This window comes from Polypterus senegalus, chromosome 4 (assembly GCF_016835505.1).
Source record: "Polypterus senegalus isolate Bchr_013 chromosome 4, ASM1683550v1, whole genome shotgun sequence".
Lineage (NCBI taxonomy): Eukaryota > Metazoa > Chordata > Cladistia > Polypteriformes > Polypteridae > Polypterus > Polypterus senegalus.
In genome coordinates, this window is record NC_053157.1 from 6,682,437 (window position 1) to 6,697,799 (window position 15,363).

Consider the following 15,363-nt stretch of genomic DNA (forward strand, 5'->3'; position numbering starts at 1 on the left):
ACTTAAATAGAGGAAAACGTAAAAATTGAGCAGGAAGTGTGTCTGACAAAAGTAGTCATACCAATGAGAGGTGAGAGAGCCGCAGGCAAGGGTCGTGAACTGGAAATGGCGGAGAGGAGGGCGGGACTTGAAAACATCTCTTGGCAAATAGTCTCGTCTCGTCTCAAGATTCTCTTTTATAATAGAGAGAAAATGTATGATAGACACATCAGTGCAAATGGGGTTAAATTAGAAGGCCATTTTTTTCCTACCTTGTTATTGTTTGTCAAGTATGGTCAAGCACGGGTAAAACGCGTGTCTAAAGAAATCTCACAGTCCAAAAGTTAATTTTGAAAATATTTAGTGAAAGTTAAAAGCAAATAATTCAAACAAGAATAAAAGAAAAACTAGTTACACACGTAGAATAAAAAGCAAAAAAAGGGAAAAATGTATCTTGTCTTAAACTAAGCTTTTCTTGAGAAACTTTAGAGATAGGCCAAGCAAAATGACACCTTTTATTGGCTAACTAAAAAGATTACAATATGCAAGGTGTCATTTTGCTTGGCTTTTCTCTACATTCATAATGGCTAACACGGTACAACACCCTAGTACTTGAGAAACTTTAGTTATTTCTGTACTTAAAAGTTCTTTACTTCTTCTTCTCTACTTAAAGATTTTTAAATTCTTATATACTTAAAGATTCTTAGCTTCTTCTTCTGTATGCTTTAAGCATACGGCACAGCACGTGAATTAAGTGCTGTTTTCTTACATATTTACTTCACACACTCAAAAGGCCTGTAAGTCGATTGGCACATAGGCATGTTGCCCAGGCACGGTTTAAAACCATGTGCCTTCCACACCTTACTCAAGGCAAGGCTGTCACTAACTGAAGATTATTGTTTTAGTTAAAGCTGTTAGAAATGGCAGGGAATATACCAATACAATTCTATTTACGGGGGTTATAGGACCCTCCCACAGATTATACATTGTCATCTAATAAATATTCATAAATTTTATAGAAGTAGGCAAATGGCTCTTACAGTTTGTCTTCCGGTTAATGGAAAAAAAATAATAATTAAGGGTTCTGAGTTTTATAAAGCAAGTCAATTAAAGCCAAAGAAGTAGGTTCAATTAGCAGCAATAATTAGTTATCAATTAAGAAAGCAGCGCTACAGGATCTGACTATGAACTCCCCTGATTCAGAAAGATAGTTTAATCGTTATGAATGTTTTACAGTGGAGGTACAGGCGGGTGAAGCGACTTCTCTGGGTCACATAGCAAATTAGATAGATAGATAGATAGATAGATAGATAGATAGATAGATAGATAGATAGATAGATAGATAGATACTTTATTAATCCCAAGGGGAAATTCACATAATCCAGCAGCAGTATACTGATACAAAGAAACAATATTAAATTAAATAGTAATAAAAATGAAAAAATTAAAATAAAATTAATGTTCGCATTTACTCCCCCGGGTGGAATTGAAGAGTCGCATAGTGTGGGGGAGGAACGATCTCCTCAGTCTGTCAGTGGAGCAGGACGGTGACAAAAGTCTGTCACTGAAGCTACTCCTCTGTCTGGAGATGATCCTGTTCAGTGGATGCAGTGGATTCTTCATGATTGACAGGAGTTTGCTTAGTGCCCGTCGCTCTGCCACAGATGTTAAACTGTCCAACTTTACTCCTACAATAGAGCCTGCCTTCTTAACAAGTTTGTCCAGGCGTGAGGCGTCTTTCATCTTTATGCTGCCACCCCAGCACACCACCGCGTAGAAGAGGGCACTCGCCACAACCGTCTGGAAGAACATCTGCAGCATCTTACTGCAGATGTTGAAGGATGCCAACCTTCTCAGAAAGTATAGTCTGCTCTGAGCTTTCTTACATAGAGCATCAGTATTGGCAGTCCAGTCCAATTTGTCATCCAGCTGCACTCCCAGATATTTATAGGTCTGCACCCTCTGCACAGTCACCTCTGATGATCACAGGGTCCATGAGGGGCCTGGGCCTCCTAAAATCCACCACCAGCTCCTTGGTCTTGCTGGTGTTAAGGTGTAAGTGGTGTAGTGACAGGTATTGGACAAATAAATGGTGTCAATGATCAAAATTTAGAAATACGGACACTGTTGTGCCATAGAGTACCAGTAGAGCGTCTTTGGATAGTGATTACTATGAAAAGGTCCTGTACTAAAGTTTTGTTTATTAAATATGACTATCGCTTATATAATAAAATAAAGCATATGGAGAAAAGTATTAAATATGTATACTTGTGACTGAATTGTGCTCTACATCCAAACAGAAGCCTAGTCTGTCAAACCCAGAATGCAAATCATGAACCACACTGACAGATGAACTCTGGAGTTGGAGTCATTCTGTTCTTGCTCTTTTGGCTCCTTCATTATCAATTTTAAATTCTTCTTCTTTTTTCTTTTGTACTGCAGGAGGCAACAAATTAAAAAGCCAGCCTTTCCGACTGAACTGGGCTTGGATTTCATTGGAGAAGGAATACTTCCTGGTGGACGAAGACTCCAAATTTCTCGAAGTGACACTGAAACGGAGAGGATATTTAGGAGAAACGTCTTTTGTCAGTGAGTTTCTGGGGGTTTTGTTTCAAGGGATAACCTATCCAATTTTTATAAACAGTGTTGCAACAATGGCTGGAATTCTTTCATGTAATATCAGCCAAATAAAATAACACCCTGATTATCTAGAGCAGGGGTCTCCGACACGTTGCTCGCGAGCTCGCCAAAGGGTTAATGAATCCTACATAAATTTGAAAACTTTATTAGTCAAATTAGGGGCGGGTGATCTTTCCAAAAAATCATATCACGATCCTTTTAACGCAAAATCACGACCCACAATCTGAATTGCAGTCTATTTTTTCAATGTGGCAGACACTTAAGAGAATATCTCTATTATAAGTAACACTTTATTTTAAATATCAAACAAAGTTGAATTCAATTGTTTTGTTGTTCGCTAGCTAAGCGGAGTTAAGGCAGACGCCCCGAAGCTGCCATGTGAGTAAAGAAGGCCCCGCCCCCTTCTGCCCGCTGCGTGTTTCTTGGATTCACGCAAATAAATCGGTACAGCAAGCGAACTCTGATACATAGTGAAATGAGAGAAGTCGCAAAATCAACCAGAATGTTCAAGCAAATTATACAGTAGAAAAAATCCCGATCTAAATCGGTTAAGTCGTTCTCTCGTGAAAAGCGGACAGACATACAGACAGATAGACGTTGGATTTTATATATTATATATTAGTAAGCCTTCAAAATAATGTGCAGTTAAAGTCTCAACAGCATTTCTGGAGCTTAGTAGAGCCAGATAACTATAAGAATCTTCACCAAGCAGCTCTGAGAATGTCTGCTTTGTTTGGGCCTCCATACCTCTGTGAGTCTGACGTGAATGTCATGAAATCAAAGTTCAGAACAAAGACTGACAGACGAACATTGAAATGACTCCAGAAGAGAGAACCTGAGTGACTCCACTCCACCGTACACCTCAGTGCCAGTCATCTGACTAACTAAAAAACACATCACACATGTGACTGGACCTGTGAATAAAATGACACAGTGATATGTGACAAAATGACAAATGAAGAAGGAATATCTGTTATGCCCAGCTGGGACGCCCCTGCCCACTATATTCAGGGGAAGCAGCCCTGGACACTGCGATACCTCCCCCTGGACACTAGATGGCCGGCCTTCTGGGTTGGAGTGGTGCCTCGGTTTCTCACAGGGCTCCATGGGAATTGGAGTTGGGTACAGCCCTGTTGGGTCCTGCCAGGGGACTCCTGAGCCCGTGTGGGCAGCAGGCTCATCATACCCAGAACTGCAGCCGGATCTCGGTGATCAAGCACCTGGAGCACTTCTGGGTGAAATATAAGAGGAGCCGGCGACCACCACACAGTGGCCAGAGTCGGGTGGAAGGAGGACAAGGTTGCCTGGGAGGAGTGGTGGTGCCAGAGAGGAAGGAGAAGTGCTTTAGTGTTTCATTGTGTGCAGTTATCTGGGACTGTGTATTGTCTGTGGGACACGGGGAAGACGTGCGGCCACAGGTGAAGAAAATGAAGAGTTTATTATTTCACACGTGCCTCCAATGTCCAGTCTGTGTCCAGTCGGGTGATAGATAGCGCCTATCTTACACCGTGTACTTGGAATTGCATTGTTTTATTTTGACAGCATTCACGTTTTAATTCAATAGTCTGAGATACACTAGAAAATGCATACAGACGTACAAAATGCACTTGCAGGTGAACTCAATATTTGTGATGTTTTAATGCAAAATGTGAGTTGTGGACACCAACATTTTGTAAATGTTCAGGCAAAACAAGCGTATTCAGTTGAAATAAGCTATGAGAATAAATGTTATGAAACATGAGGAGCTCTCGGCCATTTTCATTTTGTAAACGGAGCTCACGGGGGAAAAAAAGGTTGGAGACCCCCTGATTTAGAAGATAGTACTCCATGTTTTCATTTTTCATTCGGTAATGCAAAATGCAACGTCTTAAAAAATGATTTCTCTTTAATAATCAAATAGCCAACACATCACACAAGCGACTGGTCTATACTTAGACGATTCAGTGAGAAGTAACCTGAATCATTGTATTAACGCTCCGCTCACTGATGTATTTTCACCAGCATCCATTATTCTTATTTTCTTTTGAATACAAAACACATGTCAAGTGCTGTCATCAGCAGGAACGAAAAATGTACAGGTCTTCATCCTCCGGACCAAAGTTCATGGAAACGGCAAGATTGTGTAAAGAGATAGGACACATCCCTTTGAGAGTACAAAGAAAATGAGGGAAAAAAGCTCAACGAAGTCTTCCAGTGGCATGCCTTTGTGTAACTTGTGTCACAAATATAAGCCGCTCTATCAAAATCAGCTTTTGTCCAAATGACAGCTCTCTCTGTGCCCACGAGTTAAAAGGTCACTTGACTCAGGGAGTGCATAACCTCCTGCCAGAAAGTTAGGAAAGGTTAAATGTATAAATGATTAGCTCTGAAAATGGCCATTTCAGTTGGATATTCACTCTCTTAAAAGCTAAAAAAACAAAACTTTTTCTAGTGGTAGTTGGTTTTTTTTGTTTTATTCTGAGAGCTATTATGTTGTATAGAAAAAATATATAATTAGCTTGTTTCATTTCTAAGTATTTAATCAATATTAATTTGTTTTGCATATAGAGAGTTAAGTTATGTCATTTACCTGTAGTGAAGAAACTCTTATTAGAACGTAAGGAAAACTTCAACGAGAACAGGCCATTCAGCCCAAACAACGTTCACTAATCCTATCTGTAATGTTCCCATAATCAGTTGGAATAATTTCTCAGTTGTGAATTTATTTCAAACTTATTGCAAATAACATAAAGGGTTTGTTATTGTATGCTGTATATGGCTTTGGTGGAGGGATATACATATCTCTAGATATATTTTCTACGTGTGGAATACCAGCATCTTTTGTTATTGTGTTTCATTTAATATACTTATACACCTATTTAACATATCTGCTTTTGTGTTCTTGTGTTTAAAATATTGTCGGGCAAGTGCGCCGTGGAATTTTCTAGGGGCGCTGTGAAAACTTTAAAATTGCTAGTGTTTTTGAACTTTTGGTTGATTAAAAAGATAATGTTTAAAACAATATATTTTATGTTGGAAAAACAGATAACGGAAATGAAGTCTAAGAAACACGAGAGACTTCAAATGATCGACAAGGAAATGCGCGTCTGTCTTTCGAAAATTGATCCTCGCATCGATCTCATATGTGCTGAAAAACAATCTCAACGTTCACATTGATTAAATTTAAGATTTATCCTTTGATTTCTTTATTAATAAAATGTCTTTCAAACTCATAAAATTAACCGTTTTTATTGGCGATTGTCCACAGATTGTGTCGTCACGACTTTATTTATGGGTAGTCCCTCAGGTGCGCCGCGAAAGAAAATTTTGGACTTAGTGCGCCGCAACTCGAAAAAGGTTGCCTTTCACTGGTTTAAACCGTCGAATGAGGGGAAAATATTATTTGTGTTATATATGTAGGTTCGCCTCAGTAATGCATCCAGACCACAGGTCTTGGTAGTGTAGCTGCCATCTGGGTAAGGGGTCGGCCGTCACAAGTGAACTCTGATTCTTAGTGCAATGAGAGAATTCGCAAAATCAACCGGAAAATTCAAGCAAATTATAGAAGAAAACCCGATCTCAATCCATTAAGTAGTTCTCTCGTGCTGACAGACAGACGTTGGATTTTATATATATACTAGTTGTCCCCTGCGGCTCCACCCGTGTAGTACTGAAACAAGACAAACTTTACAAATTAATAAACAAACAGGTACTGCTAGCTAAGCGGAGGCAAGGTACACTCCAAAACGTGGCCAGAGGTACACCGACTCAAATGGAGTCCGACCTGTGAGTGAGGGGGGCCCGACCCCCCTCGGCCCACAGCCTCTCTCTCGGATTCGCGGTAATAAATCAATACTTCAAGCGAACTATGCTACTTAGCGTGATGAGAGAAATCGCAAAATCAACCGGAAAGTTCAAGCAAATTATAGAAGAAAACCCGATCTCAATCCATTAAGTAGTTCTCTCGTGCTGACAGACAGACGTTGGATTTTATATATATACTAGTTGTCCCCTGCGGCTCCACCCATGTAATACTGAAGACAAACTTTAAAAATTAATAAACAAACAGGTACTGCTAGCTAAGCGGAGGCAAGGTACACTTCAAAACGTGGCCAGAGGTACACCAACTCAAATGGAGTCTGACCCGTGAGTGAGGGGGGGCCCGACCCCCCTCGGCCCACAGCCTCTCTCTCGGATTCGTGGTAATAAATCAGTACTGCAAGCGAACTATGCTACTTAACGTGATGAATGAAATCGCAAAATCAACAGGAAAGTTCAAGCAAATTATAGAAGAAAGCCCGATCTAAATCCGTTAAGTAGTTCTCTTGTGAAAAGCAGACAGACAGACAGACCTTGGATTTTATATATATATATATATATATATATATATATATATATATATATATACTGTATATATATATATGGCTGAATAGTTTGCTGTCAAATAATGCAAAGAGTACGCGACACGCGTTTCGCCCTAATTCTGGGCTCATCAGGCGTACACACTCACTGCACCCCCTCTCGTGGATCGAACCTCGGACGTCAGCCTCTCACGTTGCGCCACGGCGTGTGCTTCGTTTATTTGACAGCATGAAGATCGGGGTAATTACATTCATGGCATTCGTAGTCTGAATCACAATCTGATTGTATGGGTGGTTACCTACCAGGTAACGTTTGGGTCGGCAAACATCCGCCACGCTGCCCTCTTCAGTTGCGAGAAGCAGATCATAGAATGTTGCAGAGTTTTACTGTCAAATAATGCAAAGAGTACACGACACACGTTTCGCCCTAATTCTGGGCTCATCAGGCGTACACACTCACTGCACGTCAGCTTCAGAGACGAAGCCACGGCGTGTGGTTCGTTTATTTGACAGCATGAAGATCGGTGTAATTACATTCATGGCATTCGTAGTCTGAATCAATGCCACGTAGAATTAAGGCAGTTCTGAAGGTGAAAGGGGGTCAAACACCGTATTAGTATGGTGGTCCTAATAATCCTTTAGGTGAGTGTATATAGCATTTGAAGTCTGAATCACAATCTGATTGTATGGGTGGCTACCTATCTGGTAACGCGTGTGGTTGGTCTGCAAGTCAGCAGACATCCGCCACGGGTGCCCTCTCAGTTGTGAGAAGCAGATCATAGAATATTACATAGTTAACTGTCAAATAATGCAAAGAGTACACGACACACGTTTCGCCCTAATTCTGGGCTCATCAGGCGTACACACTCACTGCACGTCAGCGTCAGAGACGAAGCCATGGCGCGTGGTTCGTTTATTTGACAGCATGAAGATCGGTGTAATTACATTCATGGCATTCATAGTCTGAATCACAATCTGATTGTATAGGTGGTTACCTACCAGGTACAGTAATTGGTCATTCAGACTACGAATGCCTAAACTATTCAACCATTCTATGATCTGCTTCTCGCAACTGAAAGAGGGCACCATGGTCTATGTTTGCCAACTTAGAGACCAACCCCAAGCATTACCTGGTAGGTAAGCACCCATACAATCAGACTGTGATTCAGACTATGAATGCCATATATATATGTATATATAGAGAGAGAGAGAGAAAGAGAGATTATCTGATAGCTTATTTGTAGAATAGTGCTAATACAAAATAGATATTGGTAAAAATAAAAAATGTTTTATTAAATTACAATAAAATATATACATCAATTATATAGGGTGGTCCAGATCTAATTATGAAATTTTCATTACACTATAACTTATTAAGTTTATTGCATAGAAAATCACCCGAAAAATCCCGAACCATCGAGAAATGTGCGAACTGACGACATGAAGAATCGTTTTCACGCCGAACTGGAATCGTCCCCACATAAATCAAAGTCATCCAGATCTGCCTAATTAGATCTGGACCACCCTGTATTGAAGCAAATAGTGATACATCATATTCACATCAATAACCTTAAAGATGTATAAACTGGGGCGGCACGGTGGCGCAGTGGTAGCGCTGCTGCCTCGCAGTTAGGAGACCCGGGTTCGCTTCCCGGGTCCTCCCTGCGTGGATTTTGCATGTCCTCCCCGTGTCTGCGTGGGTTTCCTCCGGGCACTCCGGTTTCCTCCCACAATCCAAAGACATGCAGGTTAGGTGGATTGGCGATTCTAAATTGGCCCTAGTGTGTGCTTGGTGTGTGGGTGTGTTTGTGTGTGTGTGTCCTGCCCGGGATTGGTTCCTGCCTTGTGCCCTGTGTTGGCTGGGATTGGCTCCAGCAGACCCCCGTGACCCTGTATTCGGATTCAGCGGGTTAGAAAATGGATGGCTGGATGGATGTATAAACTGAATAATTTAGAGGTGTGTGACATTTATCTTTATCTTCCAAGAAATGACATACATAATGTGGAAACTCAGAAAGTACAATAGGAACAAAATGAAGAACTGCTAACATTCCAGGTAGCCTGTCTGCTATATGACCTTCATCTTAACTTTTCTTTCTTCTTGTCATCACAAGGCATTGGGACAAAAGATGTCACTGCTGAAAAGGATAAAGATTTTAAAGGGAAGGCCCAAAAGCAAGTGCAATTTAACCCAGGTCAGAGCACAGCAACATGGCGTGTGAAAATCCTGACAGACAACGAGTATGAGACTTCTGAGACCTTCCAGATTCTTCTATCTGACCCAGTCATGGCAGCGCTGGAATTCCCAGAAATTGCCGTTGTTGAGATTGTGGATCCTGGAGATGGTAGGTATGGGGAAATCGGCCAGTCAGCCAACCCTGGGTTATGACTATTGTGGTGTGAATATAGAAAGTGGGGGTGCACACGACATATGCTGACAGATTTTGATTGCACTGTCAACAGCAACTGCAGTTCCAGGTGACATGTAACACCCTTTGCTTGCTGGACTAGGCTTCAGCTTCCCCGCAGCCCTGCTCAGAATAAAGCGGGTATAGAAGATGGATGATCAGATGGGTATAATGCACTAAATGTTGCCTACTTTAAAAACTTTGCTGGATCAGTTTTAATACAGTGCATTATGGGGTCAGAAAAGGACATAGCTTACCCTACTAACAGGCAGGAACAAACCCTAGTGCTTCACATGGCACACTCATTCGCACGCCCACATTGGCATAAACCATAAGAACCTAAGAACTTTGACAGACGACAGGACACCATACAGTCCAATCGCATTATTCACTTAGCTAATAACTAAACTGTCTCAACATCATCCAGATCCTCCTTACAGGTTGTCAAGGTTTCTGCTTCAACTTCATGTCTCAGTGGTTTCCAGACTCCCACAATTCTTTGCGTAAAGAGGTGCCTCCTGTCTTCAATCTTAAATGCGTGATTCACGCTTAATCGTGAATTCTGCTGGATTGAAAACCAGTTTAGAGTAGCAGTATTCCTGCTCAATGGAAAAAGGTCAGTGCAGTACATCTGAAAATGTTCACCTCGTAATTCATAACTTGGGCATAAAGTGTATTCCTACCTTTACATTTATTAGCTTAACATTAAGATTTGTTTAACACTAGGTGCAGCAAATAACATTACTGCCTAAAAACTCCTGGGCACCGGGTTTGATACTGGGCTGGAGTTTGCATGTTCTCCCTGTGCTCACCGCTGGTTCTTTCCTTCTGCCATATTGGCATCCCTTGCAGGACAACACCTACTTACTGCCTTTGCTACTGGAATATTTGCTGGCACTGACTCTGACTGCACTTTATGCCAGCTCTTCAGTTTGGAAATAGGCAGAAATAAATTTTGGCCCAAAAGTAGAAATTTTAATAATCAAATTTAATAATTACATCCATCCATTATCCAACCCGCTTTATCCGAACTGTGGAGTCTGATGGAGCCAATCCCAGCCAACACAGGGCGCAAGGCAGGAAACAAACCAATGGGCAGGGTGCCAGCCCACCGCAGGGCACACACACACACACACACCAAGCACACACTAGTGACAATTTAGGATCACCAATGCACCTAACCTGCATGTCTTTGGACTGTGGGAGGAAACCCACGCAGACACGGGGAGAACATGCAGACGCCATGCAGCGCTACCCACTGCGCCACCGTGCCGCCCACATTAGTAAGGCCTCGTCAGGAATACTGTGTGCAGATCTGGACATGCAAACTCCACGCAAGAAGCAAACCCGGGTCTCCTAACTGCGAGGCAGCAGCGCTACCCACTGTGCCACTGTGCCGCCCTAATAATTACATTTTATACTAATTGTCTTTGGGTGGCACCATGGGGAGCATTACTACCTTCCTGCTCTGGAGTCATGGTTTCAGATTTGCGTCTGGTTGATATCTCTGTATTTATGTGCCGTGAGTTTTGCTCTGAGTTTTTAAGATTCTTCTCAAATATATAGAACAACAACAGCAGCATTCATTTCTGTAGCACATTTTCATACAAATAATGCAGCTCAAAGTGCTTTGCACGATGAAGAAAGAGAAAAAAAGACAAATTTAAAACCCACGGCACATAAATGCAACATGCAAAGTCAACAGAGATATCGACCAGACGCAAATCTGAAACCATGACTCCAGGTAGTTATGCTCCCCATGGTGCCACCCAAAAACAATTAGTATAAAATGTAATTATTAGGGTGGCACAGTGGTAGCGTTGCTGCCTCGCAGTTAGGAGACCCTTAAGGGTTCGCTTCCCGGGTCCTCCCTGCGTGGAGTTTGCATGTTCTCCCCGTGTCGACCCAAAGACATGAAGGTTAGGTGCATTGGCAATCCTAAATTGTCCCTAGTGTGTGTGCGTGCCCTGCGCTGGGCTGGCGCCCTGCCCGGGGTTTGTTGGCTGGGATTGGCTCCAGTTATATTGGCTATATAAATAAATGCTGCTGTTGTGTGTATGTGTGTGAGTGTGCTATTTAAGAGACTGGCCTACCAAGCATTTCTGGCTCCTGTTTGGTGTCTGATGCTGTCAAAGTAGGCATCAGCAAAGCCTAAACTGAAGTAAGATCTTTTTTATATGAATCCTCTCTTCCTGGTGATGGTTGTAAAGAATGGATACAAAAACCCAGCATGAAAATATAAGAAATGCTTTGAGTATGCATAGACCATCCATCTGATATGTCGATTCTCGTTTTGAAATCAGGGTTTCTGCATTAAAAGATCTGAAGGGCAACCACAATCAGCTTTCTTTTACACAGTGTGAATGATAGAAGGACAACTGCAGTCCCAAAGAATAGATAGAGTGCCAAACTGGGCCACCCTGTTTAATGCGATTGTCCAAAAAACAGAAGAGATGTTCAGGGGCGCAGCAGAAATCAGGCTTCTCAACCACCTTCTCAGCCTACTCAACTCACCTCAATAAAGTGCTTCTTTGAGGATGTTAGTCACGGGGAGATCCGACATGCAGGGTTTCACACCCTCCTCGGCTTTATAGCATCCTGGCCGGAAGGGGCGGGGCATTTGGGACATTGTGGGCGGGGATTGGATACTCTCATTGAGCATCTTCCCGGTGCATAGAAAAAGAAAGAGATGATACGGTGAGCAACCACAGCCCATCTCGCCCCAGGATTGTATTGCATACCTTCATAGAGTCAGGAAGGGGGATCCTCGGATGCCCATGTGTGACAACAGTTAACATTTTGCGTTTTTCACTATTGATATTTTCCTATAGAGCAGTGCAATGATTACCACTGCTTCCTGACAGATCGAGGGATTTGGGTGTACATCTCAAGTAGGTTTGTACATTCTGTTCATGTCTGGGTACATTTTGTATGCTACTTTCTTCCACATTTTCAGATTGACTGGTGGTCCTAATTGGCACCGTGTAATTAAATATGAGTGCCCATTTTTTCTATGTACTTGTGTGTTAGCCGTTAAATGGACCATTTGTTCTATCCAGGGTTTGTTCCTGCCTTTTCGCCGGATTTTGCGTGGATAGTGTAGGGCTCCATACAAACCTGTAATGGAATAAGCCTGCTTCGAAAAATTAATGGATGAATGTTTTTCCTTAGTCCCATTGAAATGATATGAAATCCCACTCATTATACAGTGAAAATGCACTTCAAAGTGTTCTTGATGCATAATTCTTCTCTTTGTCTCTTCTAGAATCAACTGTCTTCATTCCTGAGTCCGAGTATAAAATCGAAGAGGATATTGGTGAACTTATTATTCCAGTAAAAAGATCTGGAGATGCCAGCCAGGAGTTGATGGTCATATGTTTTACACAACAAGGTGAGAGAGGATGTTCCTGGTATTTTGGGCACTTCAGCACACTACGCCTTTTCCATTCCAGTCATGAGACAAAGCGATGAGATCTGCCAGTACATATCAGACTGGATTAAAAAGTCAAATCTTGTTACTTTCTAAAAAGTGACAATTCAATACAGTCAAATACCAAATGGCAGTCTGATGTATATTTCCCAAATTACTGTATATATACAGTACAACACCATACAGAAGAATTCAGACAATGCCTACAAGAAGACAGCTGAACTAACAGAGTATTGTGCACAAAACACAAGAAGAACACTACACTGTAATTCTGAGAGTGTGCCATGAGGTTATGGAGATCATGAATAAATGTTTATCATATACTCCAAGAAGCATATTTCATAGACAAAAATCTGTGTGTAGTGCACATGCATTAAAGGCAGTCCTGCTGCTACAGAAAATAAAAATGATCGCTCTAATACAATGGGTAGATGCAGAAAAAGGTTTTACTGAGCTGTACCAAATGTAGCAAGTTCTAGTCATTATATGTCACCTTATTAATCCACAATAACACTAAATGCATCCATATATTTAAGAGGACATTTGATTTGAATGCTTGTGAGTAGAACATGACGGTCCCTTCATGCCTAAGTGACATCTCTAATAATAATAATAGTAAGAAAGAATGAACTTAATAATCCAAAAAGTGCAACCTTATTTATTTATGTTTAAAGAAACATGTAGTTCTCCAAAAGGTTGGCACACAGTCCTGGAGTGAAAGGCACTATATAAATGACAGATAGATAGATAGATAGATAGATAGATAGATAGATAGATAGATAGATAGATAGAGTGAAAGGCACTATATAAATGATAGATAGATAGATAGATAGATAGATAGATAGATAGATAGATAGATAGATAGATATATAGATAGATAGATAGAGTGAAAGGCACTAGATAGATAGATAGATGGATAGATAGATAGATAGAGTGAAAGGCACTATATAAATGATAGATAGATAGATAGATAGATAGATAGATAGATAGATAGATAGATAGATAGAGTGAAAGGCACTATATAAATGATAGATAGATAGATAGATAGATAGATAGATAGATAGATAGATAGATAGATAGATAGAGTGAAAGGCACTAGATAGATAGATAGATGGATAGATAGATAGAGTGAAAGGCACTATATAAATGATAGATAGATAGATAGATAGATAGATAGATAGATAGATAGATAGATAGATAAATAGAGTGAAAGGCACTATATAGATAGATAGATAGATAGATAGATAGATAGATGGATAGATAGATAGATAGAGTGAAAGGCACTATATAAATGATAGATAGAGTGAAAGGCACTATATAAATGATAGATAGATAGAGTGAAAGGCACTATATAAATGATAGATAGATAGATAGAGTGAAAGGCACTATATAAATGATAGATAGATAGATAGAGTGAAAGGCACTATATAGATAGATAGATAGATAGATAGAGTGAAAGGCACTATATAAATGATAGATAGATAGATAGATAGATAGATAGATAGATAGATAGATAGATAGATAGATAGATAGATAGATAGATAATATATTTGCCCCTAAGGTTAAATTAAAACTTTACAAAGCTCAAGAAAAATGTACATATTATGATAAACAACTACCCCCAAATAATATATAAGAACTTCTGGCCCGGATCATTAGAGATCTGCTGTTATCAATAACTGGTTTGCAGGTCTCAGCATGAATGAGTATTAAAGTAACTTATGAGTATAGTAGGATATAAATAAAACTGGTGAATTGACAAATACATGAATGATGAAGATTCTTGAATTTCACTAACTGAAAGTTTCATTTTGTGGATACCTGTGACCCTTAAAAATTGGAATAATTGCTTTCCATATAAATTAAGCAGTTTATTAAATGGACAGATGGATTTATTGGGCAGGAGGGTCCTCACTGTCATCTATATGGCATTGTCCCGGATCCTTACCTTTGACCTTGTGGGTGACGACCCCACATCTGACCTATATTTGTGATCAAGACTCCTCTCCAAAGTCAGTAGCAAGGTTTAGATGGGGGAAGGAGAATTCCAGTTATATTTTCGTAAAAAGCACTTTCACAAGTTGATTTAAAACCTTAAAAGAATATCATTCAATTGAATCCAAGATAATTAAAATGGGCAGCACTGTGACGCAGTGGGTAGCACTGCTGCCTTGCAGTTAGGAGACCTGAGTTCGATTGGGTTGGATAATGGATGGATGGCTAATTAAAGCAGAACAGAACTCACAGAAAAGGAATATGAGTAGAGGAGCTGCTAAATTGAAATACAGTTGAGGATTATCAGATTCAAGTGCAGGATGACCATCGCTTCAGCTTATTTTGTATAAACGAGTCATAGCCATAGTATGTATATTACATATGGCACTGAAAATAAATATAGCAAATTAAAAACATGAGGAGTAGAAAAAAGAGACACAAATGGGAGGAAATCTCCTTAGACCTCGCTGTTTGTACCCAGTAAAAACTCACACAGACATGGGGAGAACGCATAGACCCCACACAGCTAACAACCAAACACTGATACTGAATCCATGAGGCAGCAGTGCCA

At 40.5% G+C, this 15,363-nt stretch overlaps 1 protein-coding gene across 1 annotated transcript in view; it reads left to right on the forward strand.

The window, feature by feature from the left end:
- Positions 1–15,363, forward strand: part of frem3 (Fras1 related extracellular matrix 3) — a 205,632-nt gene that overhangs the window by 119,889 nt on the left and 70,380 nt on the right. Inside the window, exons 3-5 of the mRNA XM_039750203.1 lie at positions 2,422–2,568; positions 9,074–9,304; positions 12,633–12,758. Coding sequence (XP_039606137.1) covers positions 2,422–2,568; positions 9,074–9,304; positions 12,633–12,758 — 504 coding nt within the window. The remainder of the gene's footprint in view (positions 1–2,421; positions 2,569–9,073; positions 9,305–12,632; positions 12,759–15,363) is intronic.